Source organism: Eptesicus fuscus, chromosome 7, assembly GCF_027574615.1.
Source record: "Eptesicus fuscus isolate TK198812 chromosome 7, DD_ASM_mEF_20220401, whole genome shotgun sequence".
NCBI classification, from domain to species: Eukaryota; Metazoa; Chordata; class Mammalia; order Chiroptera; family Vespertilionidae; genus Eptesicus; species Eptesicus fuscus.
Genome location: NC_072479.1, coordinates 104,998,426 through 105,013,563, shown reverse-complemented (window position 1 = coordinate 105,013,563; position 15,138 = coordinate 104,998,426). Strand labels below are relative to the sequence as shown.

General features: G+C 55.4%; 1 protein-coding gene and 1 long non-coding RNA gene across 3 annotated transcripts in view; one reads left to right on the top strand and one right to left on the bottom strand.

The window, feature by feature from the left end:
- Positions 1-15,138, top strand: part of SCUBE1 (signal peptide, CUB domain and EGF like domain containing 1) — a 99,259-nt gene that overhangs the window by 5,625 nt on the left and 78,496 nt on the right. For both annotated transcript variants that reach the window (XM_054719617.1, XM_054719616.1), the window contains exon 3: positions 14,960-15,088. In XM_054719617.1, the coding sequence (XP_054575592.1) occupies positions 14,960-15,088 (129 nt within the window). The remainder of the gene's footprint in view (positions 1-14,959; positions 15,089-15,138) is intronic.
- Positions 4,588-6,623, bottom strand: LOC129149872 (uncharacterized). Its single transcript, XR_008556681.1, has 3 exons — positions 6,538-6,623; positions 5,195-5,390; positions 4,588-4,898 (listed from the first exon to the last, which is right to left on the bottom strand). It is a non-coding gene; the product is annotated as an uncharacterized LOC129149872 (long non-coding RNA).

The window sequence follows — 15,138 nt, the reverse complement described above, 5'->3', positions numbered from 1 at the left end:
ACAAATGGCCAGGGGCCCCTCTTTCTCCGGCCTGGCTCCGGCCTCGGCCCCTCACTTCCTGAAGTACCGTGTAACACACGTCCTGGCCACACAGACACCCGCCAGGCTTTCCCTCGCCTGGAGCTCCTTTACACCTTTGTGTTCTGGCTAATTTCGCATCCTGTTTTAGATTTGTCTCCTCCGGGAAGCCCTCGCTGATGCCTCCACTACACACACACACACACACACACACACACACACACACACACACGCAGCTGCTATAGTACCTACTCCGCTCCCTGGGCTAGCCTCCATCACGGCACTGCTGACTCTGGATTGTAACGACGTGTCTTGCTCCCGCACTAAACCAGGAGCTCTTTCTCGAGGGTCTGCCCTGGGCTCGGTGTGGGCCGCCGCACTGGAGTGGAACTCGGGCGCACAGTGGGCTCCTCAGCTGCTGAGTCTCTTGGGTTTGCCCCCAGGTTCCAGCTCTGCGGGCAGGCCCGGCACTAGCAGGAGTGCAGGGTACATTTTGTCTGAGCTGGCTCTCTTTGGCCTAGACTGGAGTTCACGTTAGATGAGCCACCTGTAAGATGCCTGGAGCGAGGGCCCGTGGGAAGCGTGGGTGCTGGGTTCATGAAGGCTCTCTCTGCCTCATGAGAGAGCAGCAGGGGTGGGCCTGGCCCTGGGCTGCCACCCACCTCTGATGTGAAGGTTTAGGTAGTCACTTCCCTCCTGAGCCTCAGTTTCTCCTTTGGCTAGATGGGCCCAAAATACCCCCACCGCAGGTGGCCGTTAAAGCAGGGACAAGCTATTTAACCTCTGTAAGTCGGTCAAATAGAGATAATAAAAGTACCGACTTCAGGGAGATAATGTAAGGATTGAATGAGTGATGCGTATGAAGGATGTGAGCATAACCTGGCACATAGCACACCCTCTGTAAACATTTCCGCTGCTGTTACCGAGGTGCCGGTGACGGTGCTGATGGGATGGGTATGTTAATGAGGATGACGGTGATGTTGACGGTGAGGAGGAGGATGCTGATGATGACATGAGGAAGATGTGCAGGAGGAGGAGCATGTGAGGTGGAGGATGTCGATAAGGAGAAGGAGGAGGATGAAGATGATGAGGATAAGGAGGAGGAGGAGGATAATGGGATGAAGATGATGATGATAGTGATGCTGACGGAGAGGAGGAGGATGTTGATGATGACGATGAGGAAGATGTGGAGGAGGAGGAGCATACTGAGGAGGAGGATGTTAATGAGGAGGAGGAGGATGAAGATGTTGATGATAGTGATGTTGATGATGACAGTGAGGAGGATGAAGATGATGATGATAGTGATGTTGATGATGACAGTGAGGAGGATGAAGATGATGATGATAGTGATGTTGATGATGACAGTGAGGAGGATGAAGATGATGAGGAGGATGAAGATGAGGAGGAGGATGGAGATGAGGAGGATGTGATGATAGTGATGATGATGACAATGAGGAGGATGAAGATGAGGATGAAGATGTTGATGATAATGAGGAGGATGAAGTTGTTGGTGATGTGATGATAGTGATGTTGAAGATGAGGATGAGAATGCTGATGATGGTAAGGATGGTGGTGGTGATGATGAGGATGATACCATGATCAAGCTGATGATCATAATGTTGTTCAGCATATGAAAATGGGTGTGGCTTTGTCTTTTTCCAGCAATTCCCAGATTCTAAAATGGCTGGGAAATGTGAGGTTTTGGTTCATTGATGATTCAGATAAACCATATGCATATATTCATATCCCCATAGAGACATACGGACACGCGTGCCATTCACAGATGACCGTCTACCGAGAACGTACACTAAAATGACAAGTGACAGAGGCTTTCCTTTGCTCCAAACCTCCTTCAGGGCCCGAAATCCGCTGCCCTGTCCTGCCGCAGACATCACCGTCCACGCCGCACCCTCCAGACAGCACTCCCACTCCGGGGAAGCCCCTTCCCTCCCGGGCTGTCTGTCTGCGGGTCCTGAGCTGGTGGGGGGTTGGGCAGAGGCTGGCGTAGGAGATTGGGGGGAATGAGTACCCTGTCCTAAGATCTGGTAGACGGCGCTACTTATTGTGATAAGCACAGAGGACGGATTCTCTGCAGACATGCCCGGGGCACGTGGCTCCCACGTCTCCCTAGTCCTTCACGGAAATGGACCCAGCGTCTGGGAAGCCCTGTGTGGGGCTGACTGCGCCTCTTAAACCCTTAACTGCGTCAGCCTTGCAACTTCTGCTGGCTGTGACCATCCCTTTCGCACACCCAGCCCCCCAGGCAGCCCGCCCCGTGCCGGGACGGTTTCTGAGCTCACCTTCAAGGCCATCTTGCCGTGCCGTGCGGCCCGTGATGTGCGGGGATGGCTGAGCCTCTCCGTGCGCAGCCACCTGTGTCCGGGGAGCAGTGTGGGGCCCCGTGCAGTCAGCTGGCAGGAGGCTTGCTTATACAGGCTGAGGTGCCTCAGACTGGTGGGAACGGCTGTGAGCAAGGCTGAGGGTGACCCAGTGTCTCCCGGATGGTGCGCATCCTGACAGCATTTGCAGTAGCTCGAGGTAAATGCGTGCATGGGCAGAGTTGGAGGGAACATGAGCAGGTGTCCAGGGCAGTCCCTGTGTTTTACAGATGACTACACCAGACCCATGCACACCTCCCAGACCTAGTCCCACCTCCCCAGACCCATTCACGCCTCCCAGACCTAGTCCCACCTCCCCAGACCTAGTCACACCTCCCAGACCTAGTCACACCTCCCAGACCTAGTCCCACCTCCCCAGACCCATTCACGCCTCCCCAGGTCCATACACACCTCCCCGGGCCCATTCACACCTCCCAGACCCATACACACCTCCACTTTGGCCCGGTCACTCTACATTTATGTTTCCCTGTGCGTCCTCCTGGAATGTGGGCCCCTCAAGGGCAGGATCTGTGGCCTATTCACCTCCAAATCCCTAGAATCCAGCACCAGGCCTGGCACAGGGCATGAAAGGCTTCTGCTGAGCGGAAGGTTGGGAGGCTGGATCGCAATGGTCACCTCTTCCAGGAAGCCTTCCCGGCTGCCCCAGACAGGTGAGCTGTTTGTCTCTGTGGGCACCCTCCTTCAGAGCTCCGTTACACTGCGTTGCGATGGCCTACGTGACTTAACTTAAGCGTGGGCCCAGAGCCATGCCTCCCCGACTCCGAAGGTTTCCCAGGTGAGGAAACAGGCCTGAGAGAGGAAGGGACCAGTCTGAGGACATCAGGTGTAGACCTGCAGCAGAGCTAGGCTGGGGAAGGTGAGCCCGGGGAGGCCAGTCCCTAGCCCAGTCTCCAGACGGAGAAGCAGCAGAACCTGGGTCCAGCCCTGGTCGGCCGCGGGATCCCAGCAGAGGACCAGCCTGCGTGAATAAAGTGGACAGTTCCCAGCTAGGGAGTCTTGGAGGGGGCTGCGGAAGGAAACCCTGTCCTTTGCCCACCACCACCCCCTTGCTGCCGCCAGCCCCTCGGAGCCAGGTCCTGTGAAGCGATGGTCTCAAAGCGCAGCGCCCACCATATAACTAGGAGGTGGCATCCCTCGGCTTGCCCAGCACTCAGCTGACCACTTGGAGCTGCTGTCATGCTCCATCCTTCTCTCCCTAACCACACCCCAGCATCACCGCCATCTTTCTAGTTCAAACTTGCCAGCTCCTTCCTGCCCCAGGGCCTTTGCATATTCTGTTCCCCCAATCCTTCATTTAGCTGAGCCTGCGCATCCCCAGCTCACCAGATCCCTTATGCAGAGGCCTTCAGAGAGCTGCCGGGCCAGCCCTGTGCTGGTCTGAGTTAGTTGGGCCTGTTTGTGCTCTCTGTACCGAGGGGAAAGATGGGGTGAAGAGGGGCAGGCCGGGGTGAGGAGGGGGCATTTCATCCCCTTTAAATGCTCAACTCATTTCATCTTAATTGCTTTGTTTTCATAGACATTTGCTAAGGAAAGGACCAAATTATAGCCTGAATTGGGTCTTGCTAATCTTAATTAAAAGCTCTCGTTTATAATCAGGACCAGGCCCCAAACGAGGAGCGAATGCCCTCACACGGCTTGTTGTTTGAATGGCGAAGACCCTCTGGGGGACCGCTGTTTCCCCGAACCTGCGGCGCACAGCGTCCCTTCCGCGCGCGCCCCTTCCTCAGGGCGCCCCTTGGATGTGCACTTACCTTTTAGACCCTGCGCTCAAGTGGTTTGTTCCTCTTGCAAGTTCCAACCCGGGCCTTCTCCAAAATGCTATAATTAAAACTCTTGGGGGAAATAAATTTTTGTTTTGGCCACAGTATATCAAATGTATTATTATTTTCCCCCTTTTTTGTGAAAAGGAAAAGAAATTACATTGGAGATCACAAAATTAGCATGTGTGTAATGAATGTAGAGTCACTTCCTGACTTGTCTGTCCCCGGGGCCTCCCTGTCAGTCACTGAAGTTGGGTAGATTACAGGGCGTGCTATTAAGTGTTTTAACAAAATTCCTAATAACACACCCAGTCATCCATTTAGTCTCACATCAGGGGAAAAAACACACACACAAAAAAAACCCACCTTAAAACCAATTGGCCTTCTTAGGGAATAATGTTTGTGACCTTATAAAATCGTTTTCATCATCGTTATTGTCCACTTTACTGAAACTCCAGATAAAATTCTGCTTTGGGGGAGGCCAGGAAAGGCCATAGGAGGTAGGCTGGGGCGAGGGGAATTCTTCAAGTCTTAAAACGTGTAATTATGGGCGCTAACATGTCCCTCCTGGCCCGAGATGAAAGCTCCCGCCCTGCGGACCAGCGGGCAGGAAGAAATCGATGGGACTTAACATTCCAAGTTGCTGTCAGCTAGCAATTAGGTGGTGTTGACTGCAGTGGTCCCGGCTCTGCGCAGAGTTTAGGCTTTTTGGAGCCTGCATCTGTTTTTAGAAGAAAAAATATATATAAAGCTCATACTACGGTCCTTTAAGCTTGGAGGCAAGTTCACATCCTTAAGCCTCAGTTTGCCCCTCTGTAAAATGGGTCCGCTGGCCCGGATTCAGTTGAGTGCCGAGACTATTCACTGAGCACCTACTCTGTGCCAAGCTTGGGGCTGGGGCCAAGACAGGCTTCCCTGGCCTCACTGGTTGGTGGGAAAGACGGGATCCTGACGGTGTGGAGAGTGCAGCGAGGGGAATACAAAGCAGACTCTGTGGGGGTGAAGAAGAGAGGGTACCTGTGCGGGAGGGGGAGGGCGTGAGGAGGGCTCCCCGCAGAGGTGTCATCAGACGGCCGCTGTCCCTTCCAGCTCTGGCGGCCCAGAGGCGCCGCAGCAGGACGCAGAGGCTGCTTTGGGCTTTGCGGATTCCGTATATCCAAGCGGCTTCAGCTTCCCGAGGCCCAGGCCCTGCCATCCAGGGCAGCAGAGGCACCTGCCCCCAGACGCACATTGGAGCCGAGGTGGAGGAGGCAGTGGGAGAGTGTGTTGGAGGCAGTGCCTGCGTGTTGAGCTCCTTTTCTCTCTAAATCCCCATTTCTCCTGGGGTTGGAGGGGTCTCTGCCCCCTCCCCGCCCCCATCCCTCCCGCTCCCCGGACGCAGGCCCCTGGCTGCCCCTTTCTCCAGGCCCTCTGCCTCCTCTTGGCCGCGTCTCATTACAGTGGCTGTATTTGTTTTTTCATCTGAGGAATGCTAACCAGAAAAAAACCATTATTTCTAAGAAAATAAACGGCGGCTGTTGGCCTTTGAATGCTACTGAAATGGATGACGGCCTTCCCCCAGGCCTTGAGACAAAGCGAGCCCGAGGGCTGTGTGTGCGGGCAAGGTCAGGGGTCTCGGAGGGTGTGCTCGGGGGTCCTCCAGATGGGCCAGGGCCGCGGCCGTGGGAGGAGGCGGTGAAGCCCAGCGGCCAGCCTGGACTCTGGCCTGGTTCTGACGGCCGCCGGGCTGACCACGCCCTGGTCTCGCCCATGCACCCCTCTCTCCAGGCGCCGCGGGCCTTGGCTGGGCCTCCCGGCCCTGTCTCGGGCAGAGAGCCGGTGTGGTTCTGTGGAGACCGGTGCCAGCTCTGTGTGACCGTGGGCAGGTCTGTGGACCTCTGGGCCTCAGTGTGCTGATGGCAAAGTTCAGGGCTGGGGCCAGGACACCCGGCCCCCTTTGGACCCCTGTGCCGGGCAGCTGCTCCTTCAGGGTGCGCCTTGCCTGGTGGCACCCAAGGCTGGCTGTGTCCGGGGGTGGCAGGTGGGCTGCAGCTGGACTGTTAGCTGCCTGTCCCTCCCACAGGCCTGGCCGTGCACCGATGGGCGAGGCTGACCTCACAGGAGATGTGTTTGTCTGTGCCGGGGGTCAGTCTCTCCCTCTAGGCTGGCAGCGCCTCTGGCAGCGCCTGGCTGAGGGCGAGGGGCCAGCCGGGAAGGTGTTGGCACAGGAGGGAAGGCGGGGAGGCGGCGTGGTCCTCGCGAGCACCCTGAGCCCCGGCCCCTGGGTCACCGAGATGGGGGCGTTCTCCCCCCGGCTGTCAGGGTCATGAGGGGGGGCCTGCGGCCAGCGGGCTGGGCTCCGCGCTGGCTCTGCCGCTTACGGGCTGGGTGATCCGGGGCCAGGCAGTCAGCTCTCCGAGCCTCAGCTTCTTTCTCTGAGACAGGAAGCCGGGCCCTGCTGCCTGGGCTGCAGTGAGGGCTGAGCCACCGCCACTAGACGATGCCGTCGTCGTTGCTGCTCCTGTTATTGTTGGCAAGAGACGCCCGGGGGTTTGGAGAAAGAAGTCAAACTGCACGGCCTGGGCGGTGAGGGGAAGGAGCCTGAGCTGGGAGGCGTGGGTTCAAGTTGCTGTGAGCCCCTGACCTGCTGGTAAGGTAGCGCCTCTGTTCCCAGCCTGGATTCGGGTGCCCCTTTATAAACCCAGGGGGGCATCAGAAGGTCCCGGCTCTCCTCTCCCAGGTGGCGGGACTTCACATTTCTGATCGCTCTCCTGTTGAGTTCACAGAGGTTGGCCTGCAGTTTGGGGGCCCCGGGCCTCGCCCCCACCTTCCGCTAAGGCAGTGGTCGGCAAACTGCGGCTCGCGAGCCACATGCGGCTCTTTGGCCCCTTGAGTTTTAAGCAAAGGCCAGCTTAGGAGGACCCTAATTAAGTTAATAACAATGTACCTACCTATATAGTTTAAGTTTAAAAAATTTGGCTCTCAAGAGAAATTTCAATCGTTGTACTGTTGGTATTTGGCTCTTGACTAATGAGTTTGCCGACCACTGCGCTAAGGGAATGGGAGAATGCCATGGCTGTCATTGAAGGGGCAGAGAGGCTGGCCTCTGGCTGCCAGGCCCCTGGCCCCTCCCCACTGCCATCGCAAGCACTCCACCCGCCAGCTCTCCCTGGTGTCCAGCAGGCCTGACGCCGGAGCCTGAGGGCAGCCCCCAGAGAAGGACCGGCTGTTTTGGGGGGAGAAAGGAATCATTAAATGGCCCTTTGGGTTTGGTAGGCAAGTCCCGCCTGGTGCTTGGGGACCACAGGGCCCAGCACGAGTTCACGCTGGGCAGGTGGCATCTGAGGTCAGTTCAGAGTGAGCTTCTGTGTGGTTTCCCTGCACCCAGGCAGAGCCCCCAGGGACCCAGCCAGCACCGCGGACAAGAAACCAACAGCAGGAACTTTGTAAAAATGTAAACAGCTTCACTGAGACCGCTCACATACCATTCACTTCACCCAGTTCAAGTCAGTGCCTTTTAGGAACTGACAGAGTTGTGTGTTCATGAGTTTTAGAGCCTTTTCCTTACCCCCCGAAAGCACCCCTGCACCCCTTAGCATCACTCTCCAGCCCCCAACCCCCAGCCCAGGGTCCTTTCTGTCTCGATAGACTTGCCGTTTCTGGAGACTTCACACAAACAGAATCCTTCGGGCAGTCCTTGGTGCCCGAAATGGCATTCACTTTGAAGCTGGGTGGCCGGGCTCACTTCCTGGCTGCCCTGGCGTTAGCGTGTGACCTTGGGCGGGGCAGATGTCATCTCTGAGCCTCGGTTTCCCTGTTGTAAGAGAGACGCTAAGGCCTCTTCTCTGGGGGGGGGGGGGGGTGAAGACTGCCTCCCTGCGTGGGGTCAGTCAGCTGAGGCTACCACCAGCGAGGTGCCCGCCGCTCCTTCCGTGTGGAGCAGGCCGTCGTGGAGCGCACTCTGCTGCTTCTGAGGCTCAGGCTGAACAGGACCCGGCTCCTGCCAAGGAGCTCACAGCCTCCGGACACGTACACAGCCGGCGAGGGTAGTGACAGTGTCTGCTGGGGGCGGTTAGGGGGCCCGGAGGGCGGGGCGGAGTCCCATCTGCCAGGGGATCAGCACAAGCTTCAGGGAGGGGGTGGTGCTGGGGCTCGGCCTGTAAAAGTGTGTGGGTGTCTGTGAAGGGGAGGAGCTCGGCCGAGGGGACAGCGTGAGCAGCCGTGTAGCGGCCCCAAGCGCGAGGGCCCCCGGGGAGGTCAGCAGGCAGCGCCAGCCCGTGGTTATCTCGGATCACAGGCTGGAGAGGGAGGGCCTCCCCGGCCCCTGGCTGAGCCATGGTCACTGTGTGCAGTTAGGAATGGAGAAGTGTATAGATGTGTGTTGGTTTTGTGTGACCTCTGACCTTTCCCATAATGAACTGCTGGGCCCACTTCTGGCACTGTCTCGGCAGAAGGGGAGCCTGATCGATGGATGCCCGGGCTCCGCGGAGAGCGGGTCTCATTACTCAGTCATTACAGACCCGGAGCTTAACCCTGTGCCGCCGGAGACGGGGGAGGCCTAATCCTTCCTGCTCGGCGGCTCCGCCAAACTCCCTTCCCGCGGGCACAATTAGCCAGCAAACCAGATTAACATTCATTCACCAGGAGGACTCCGCTTCCTCCCCGTACCTCTCTCCCGGAGCGGGTGCCTGACCCGAGGAGCCACGGTTCTCCTGAAGCCCCAGACAGAGGCGGGGCCGCTGCCCAGCCAGCGAAGGCGTCTTTGTTAGAGCGTTTGGTCTCCGCCGTCTGCAAGGAATGTCGAGAAAAATGCCAATTTCAAGGGGGAAATGAGAAGACATTTGCAGTCATGACCGGAGAGGGGAGGGCGGGGGCTCTAACAAACCTCCCTTTCGCACTGTAACGTATGTACACGGTGAGTCACTGATCGCACACCTGAAGCTAACTTAATGTACACCAACTAGACTTCAATTTTTAAAAAATCCTTATTCTGAGAACCTTTGCAGTCAGCCCTGATTGTTAGGCGAATGCCCTGAAATAGTATTAAAGTAAAAGGAGACGGCGCTCTGACTCCCTGCAGTAGAATCTTTCTAGAACCTCGGCACCACGGAGTGAGTAGATATCTATGGGGGCAGCCAGAGTTAATTTTGAATTAAATGGAAAAAACCCGAACTCGCCTCCCTGAGTGGCTGGCACATGACGCAGCTGTGCGCGCTGCGGGTTCAGCGCAGGAAACGCGGACCCTGTGACCTAAACCCCACGCGAGCCTCCCTGCGGCGTCCCTCTGCTCTGCCGATTGCCGGGAGATGTTTTCTGTTGGGAATTGCATTTTCATCAAAAAAAAGTCCCAGCCGGAGAGAGGGCAGGGACGCCCGGGCGATCCGTCGGACTCCTGCCCTCAGCACACGTCAGATTCGGACGGTTTGTCCTCCCCGCCTTCCCCTTGTAGGACCATCCCTGTCACCAGCCCTCACCCTCCAGGACAATGAATGACACCTCCTCCCACCTTCATGACCCTTTGGAGCCCTGGAGCATTTTTAAGGATTTGCGTCCCGTGCACCCCGAGGTCGTGGCTCCGACAAGTAGAGCACCTGCCTTGGAGCACAGCCGCGGGCTCAGGGCTGGGGACAGGGCCTCGGCCATGCTGTGCCTCGGTCTCTGCGTCGACATCGGGGGCAGCGCTCACACCGGCTTCCCACGCAGCTTCCCCACTCCGTCCCTGCCTCGGCTGTCACGTGGCCCTCTTCCCTGCGTGTCTGTGGGATTTCCTGTGGCGTTCTCCTCTGTCCCAACATCCTCTCTGTGTCTGTGCCCAAATTTCCCTCCTCTTACAAGGACACCAGTCATTGGATTAGGGCCCACCCGACTCCAATGTGACCTCCTCTTAATTACATCCACAAAGGCTCTATTTCCAAATCACGTCACATTCACTGATAGCAGAGGTTAGGACATCAACACATCTTTTTTTGGGGTGACACAGTTCAACTCACAACATCCAGCTCTAGCCAGTTGCTCAGTGGTTAGAGCATTGGCCCACAGACCAAAGGGTGCCAGGTTCAATTCCCAGTCAAGGGCCTGTACCTCGGTTGCAGGCTCCAACCCCAAGCCGTGTGGGAGGCAACCAATCCGTGGTGTGTCTCTCTCACATGATGTTTGTTTCTTTCTCTTCCCCCTCCCTTCCACTCTCCCTAAAAGTCAATGGAAAAATATCCTCAGTTGAGGATTTTTAAAAAAAGAACTAAAACCCAGAGAGCTTGGCTCTGCCCTCCTCTATTACTTCCTCCTCTCCCCACCCCATCTTCCTCATTACCTGGCTTTAACGGTTTTCAAAACGTGGTCTGGCCGAAACCGGTTTGGCTCAGTGGATAGAGCGTCGGCCTGCGGACTGAAGGGTCCCAGGTTCGATTCGGTCAAGGGCATGTACCTTGGTTGCGGGCACATCCCCAGTAGGGGGGCGTGCAGGAGGCAGCTGATCGGTGTTTCTCTCTCATCGATGTTTCTAACTCTCTATCCCTCTCCCTTCCTCTCTGTAAAAAATCAATAAAATATATTTTTTTAAAAAACACGTGGTCTGAACCTGATGAGCATCTTGAGGGTGTGCAGGGCCTCCTCCGGGGCTGGGGGCCTTGGCTGTTTATCACCGTAATAAACCCGCTTGCTTTGGCACAGGCTTTGTGCAGCGGATTTGTTTGTGTGTTTATCTCATATGTATTAAAGGAGGAGGCTAACATGATCTTAAAAAAACAAAAATGCAAGGCACAGACTCAGAAAATAAGGGAGGGGGCTCATTTGTGAGCGTATAGTCTCTGCCCAGGATGCTGGTGTGAAGCAGGCTGGGCTCAGAAGCCTGGAGAAGACTCAGGCCTGGGGACCGGGAAGGAACTGGTCGTTTTGAGAGATACTCAGATGTATGGGTAACTCCGAGGGGATGGATTATGGTGAGATATGAGCATCGAGTATGCCTGCACTCTTCAGCCCATTAGTATCGGCTGTGGCCTCCACTGTGGGGAGTCGAGGGAAGGAACAGGCTAGTGTTGTTTAACTGACTTCTCAGCGATCTCTTTGTTATGCCTTATGACCACAGTGATCAAATAGTTTATCATTTTGATAGTGAAAAGTATGCTGTTAATAATTACACCCAGACAGCTGGCAAAAACTGGAACTATGCCAGGCAGAGCGGGGTGTATGATTATTGTTATCAGGGGAAGAAACATTTTCCTCAGGTCTTACCACCATTAAAATAGCTGGTCTTAGTGCACTTGATGGATGTGGTGACTCTGTAGCTGATTGTGTTTCTTTGCTTTGGCTTCTAGGAAGCTCAGAGCCATATCTGTAGCCTTTTGAAATTGTGCTGGAATTACTGAATGTATTTCTGCATACTTTCACCAGCTTTCTTTTCTTCTTCAACCCCTATTTTTTTCTTCATCCTAACATCTTATTCTTTTTTAACATTTTATTGCACATATTTTATACATAGTTTAGATGGGTGATGTTGGAAGGAATTGATGGGTGGATGAATAGTGTTCGGATGGATGAGTGACTTTATGATTGGATAGACGAGTGGGTAGGGGTTTGGGTATGTGTGTGTGTGTGTGTGTGTGTGTGTGTGTGTGTTTGAATAGATGTGTGTTTGGATCAATGAATTGATGGATAGGTGGTTAGCTATGTGGATGGATGGATGAGTGAATGGAGGTTTGGATGGATGGGTGTTTAGATGAATAGAAGGGTAGGTGTCTGGCTGAATGTTTCGATGGTGGATGTGTGTTTAGTTATATGGGTGGGTGTTCGGCTGGATAAATGAATGGGTGAATAATAGGTGATGGGATGAGTAGGAGGATGGTCAGCTGACTGGATATTTAGATGGATAAATTTTGCATGAATAGACAAATGGAAGGATGGCTGGGTGGCTATTTGAATGGGTAGCCAATACAGTGATTATATGGATGGATAATGGATGGGTGGACAGCTGGCTGGCCATCTGGGTAGGAGACGGATAGGTGTGTTTGTGTGGATGAGTGGGTGTTTGGATGACTGGATAATTCTTTCTTGGTACACAGTGTAAATGTGCCAAGGATGAAATAAAGGACTTTGCCAAAGCCTGGCATTCCATGGGCCTTCTGACTTATTAGGAAGGACGCGGGCTTTGTAGACAGAAAGGCCTTTGTTCTGATCCTTGTCCTACCACTTACTGCATGACCTGAAGCAATTGCCTAACCTCTGTGCACTACAGTTTGAACCATAACATGGAGTTAAAATGGCTACTCTAGAGGGCTGCTAAATGGGCAGATACAACAACGGAGGGAAGGAAGGTGGGAGGGACATGAATTCTTTTTACCCAAGCACGAAATAAAAGTCCTTTCCCTCAGCCTGACTCATCCAACCTAAGTCCTGTGCCCACCCCGTAAAGCCACCCAGTAAATTCCACTCTCAGAGTTGGGACCAGGCCACCTTCTGCAGAGGCACCTTCTTGAATGAAGGAAAGGAGGGAATCTTCTGGGGGCTGCTGGTTCAGATCAGATGGTAGTGGAAATGGGTGACCCGTGGGCAGACGGTAACCATGTTAATAGTGTAGGAAAGCCATGCTTTGGTAGTTGATTGGATGTCCGCAGAGAGGCGGAAGGGTATTCACTGGATGGGGGCATCCCAGAAAGTGCCGGCCGATGAGTTCAAGGTGGACCGCACTGCCTGTGGAGCGTCTGCGGAAGATCCACGGGAAGAAGTGGTCCGTGTACCTGGGTGAAACCCACCTGGGGAAAGGTCAGGGCTGCAGGGACTGGGAGATCATTAATATCTCAGTCTTTACAAACCCAGGTGCCTTTCCAACATAAAATCTTATACCCTCCTTTAGTGTTACTTAAAATGTCTAAGTGCATTAAATATACGGTTAAAAACAATTCAAATGACTTGCAGAACTGAGTCTGCTTCCCAGCGGATGCTGATGGCCACTGCAGACAGGTTAGGAAAAAGTCTCGTGCCGTTTTGGAGCCCCAGGCTAGTCTGTCCGCCCCTCCTGGCGGCTGTGTGGGCGGGCACAGGAGCAGGCGGCCCAGCCCGGACCCGCGATGCAGGCGCTTTCATGCCATTTTCATGAAGTGAGCCCCACAGGTGCTCCTGGCTGGCAGGGGTCCTGGTGACAGTGCCTGGTCCCCTCCGGAGTCAGAGAGCTCTCTCTCGCAGGAGACAGCCTCTACCGTCCAGAAGGACCTGCCTCCCTGTGAACGCGAATTGACCCCCTGGCCTACCCTTACTGGGTGGACCAACGTGGGCAGCATGGAGCTGGGTGTCTCCCTGCGCCAGCTCCTCGGGCATGTGAAGGAGTGGCGAGGCTTGCATTTATTTAGTGCCCCCTCGTCCCCAGGCTGGCCCCACCCCAGCGTTCATAGCTGAACCCACCTCAAAAACCCCTCTTCCACTGCACAGGAGACGGACCCATTCTTCCCAGGCTGTCACCACTTCCGGGGCACTTCCGGTCCTGCTTAGCTGGGGCACTTCCGGTCCTGCTTAGCTGGGGCACTTCCGGTCCTGCTTAGCTGGGGCACTTCCGGTCCTGCTTAGCTCGGGCACTTCCGGCCTGCTGTGTCGCATTTCCGATTCCGCTGTGAGGGCACTTCCGCCTTCCCTTCCCCGCTTCTCTGGTTTCCAGGTTCCCCGTGGCGGTTGAGACTCGGCCAGCTTTGGCCTCTGGGCTCCCGGGCCAGGCCACACTGGTTCGAGCCCCGCGTGTCCTGCTTCGTCAGGAGGTGGCCTTTGGCAGGGTGTTAGCCTCCCTGTGCCTCCGTTTCCCCGGTGCCTTGCGCCGTTGGAATAGTGGTGAGAGCGCCTGCGTCGCCGAGTTCGTGGGGCTGAAAGAGACATGCTACATGGCGTTGTCCGCTCTTTGTATGGTGGCTGGGCGTTCCTGTTACCCTCCGAGTCTCTCCAATCTCTGGAACGCCAGAACTGATAGCCCCTTGGACCCTGACGGGAAACGTTAGAAAAAGACTTACAACAGCAAAAAGCGTGACCCTTCCAAAGGCTACTGGCCATTGTTTATGAGACAGAGCCTTTGTTAACACAGGGACACTGGGGCGGTAGAAATTCAGAATTCAGATGCTGACGTGAAAGGACACTCTTTGGAGGGAGCGTGCGGACTTGCTGTCATTCCGGAGGTGACACGTTTTGGTGGCATGCAACGTTCCTTTCGTCTGATCCTCCCTGCCTCATGAGGAATGAGCTCTCCATCTGTGGGAGGCTTTCAAAGGGGCGAAGAGATCCCGTTTGGAGGTGACACAGGGTCCCCACAGGCTGTTAGTGTTGAGAGGCTTTCGAAGGAGGCGGAGCTGGGGGTGGCTTGCCTGCTGCAGCATGGTGGGAGCCGGGAGGTCTGGCACACGGCCCAGCTCTGCAAGGTGTGGTCAGCCTTGGTACAGAGCCAGGATCTTCACCTTGGTAACCTCTGGGTCCCAGCCCCCCGCAAGAGTTCTAGTGAATGCCTGTTGAGTCATCCCCTAGCTCCGTGGTCGGCAAACCGCGGTTCTCGAGCCACATGCGGCTCTTTGGCCCCTTGAGCGTGCCTCTTCCACAAAATACCACGGCCTGGGCGAGTCTATTTTGAACAAGTGGCGTTAGAAGAAGTTTAAGTTTAAAACATTTGGCTCTCAAAAGAAATTTCAATCGTTGTCCTGTTGCTATTTGGCTCTGTTGGCGAATGAGTTTGCCGACCACTGCCCTAGCTAGTCATGCCCAGGTGCCTTCAGCAGTGGGACGGGGCGGAGGGGACCCCAGGCTCTTCCTCTGACCCCTCTCATGCCCCTCATTTTGCAGACATCGACGAGTGTGAGAATGACTCCTACAACGGGGGCTGTGTCCACGAGTGCATCAACATCCCGGGGAACTACAGGTGCACCTGCTTCGACGGCTTCATGCTGGCACACGATGGACACAACTGCCTGGGTGAGTGCCGGGCCGTGCCCTGCCTGCCGGGCACACCTGCCCCTTCCTCA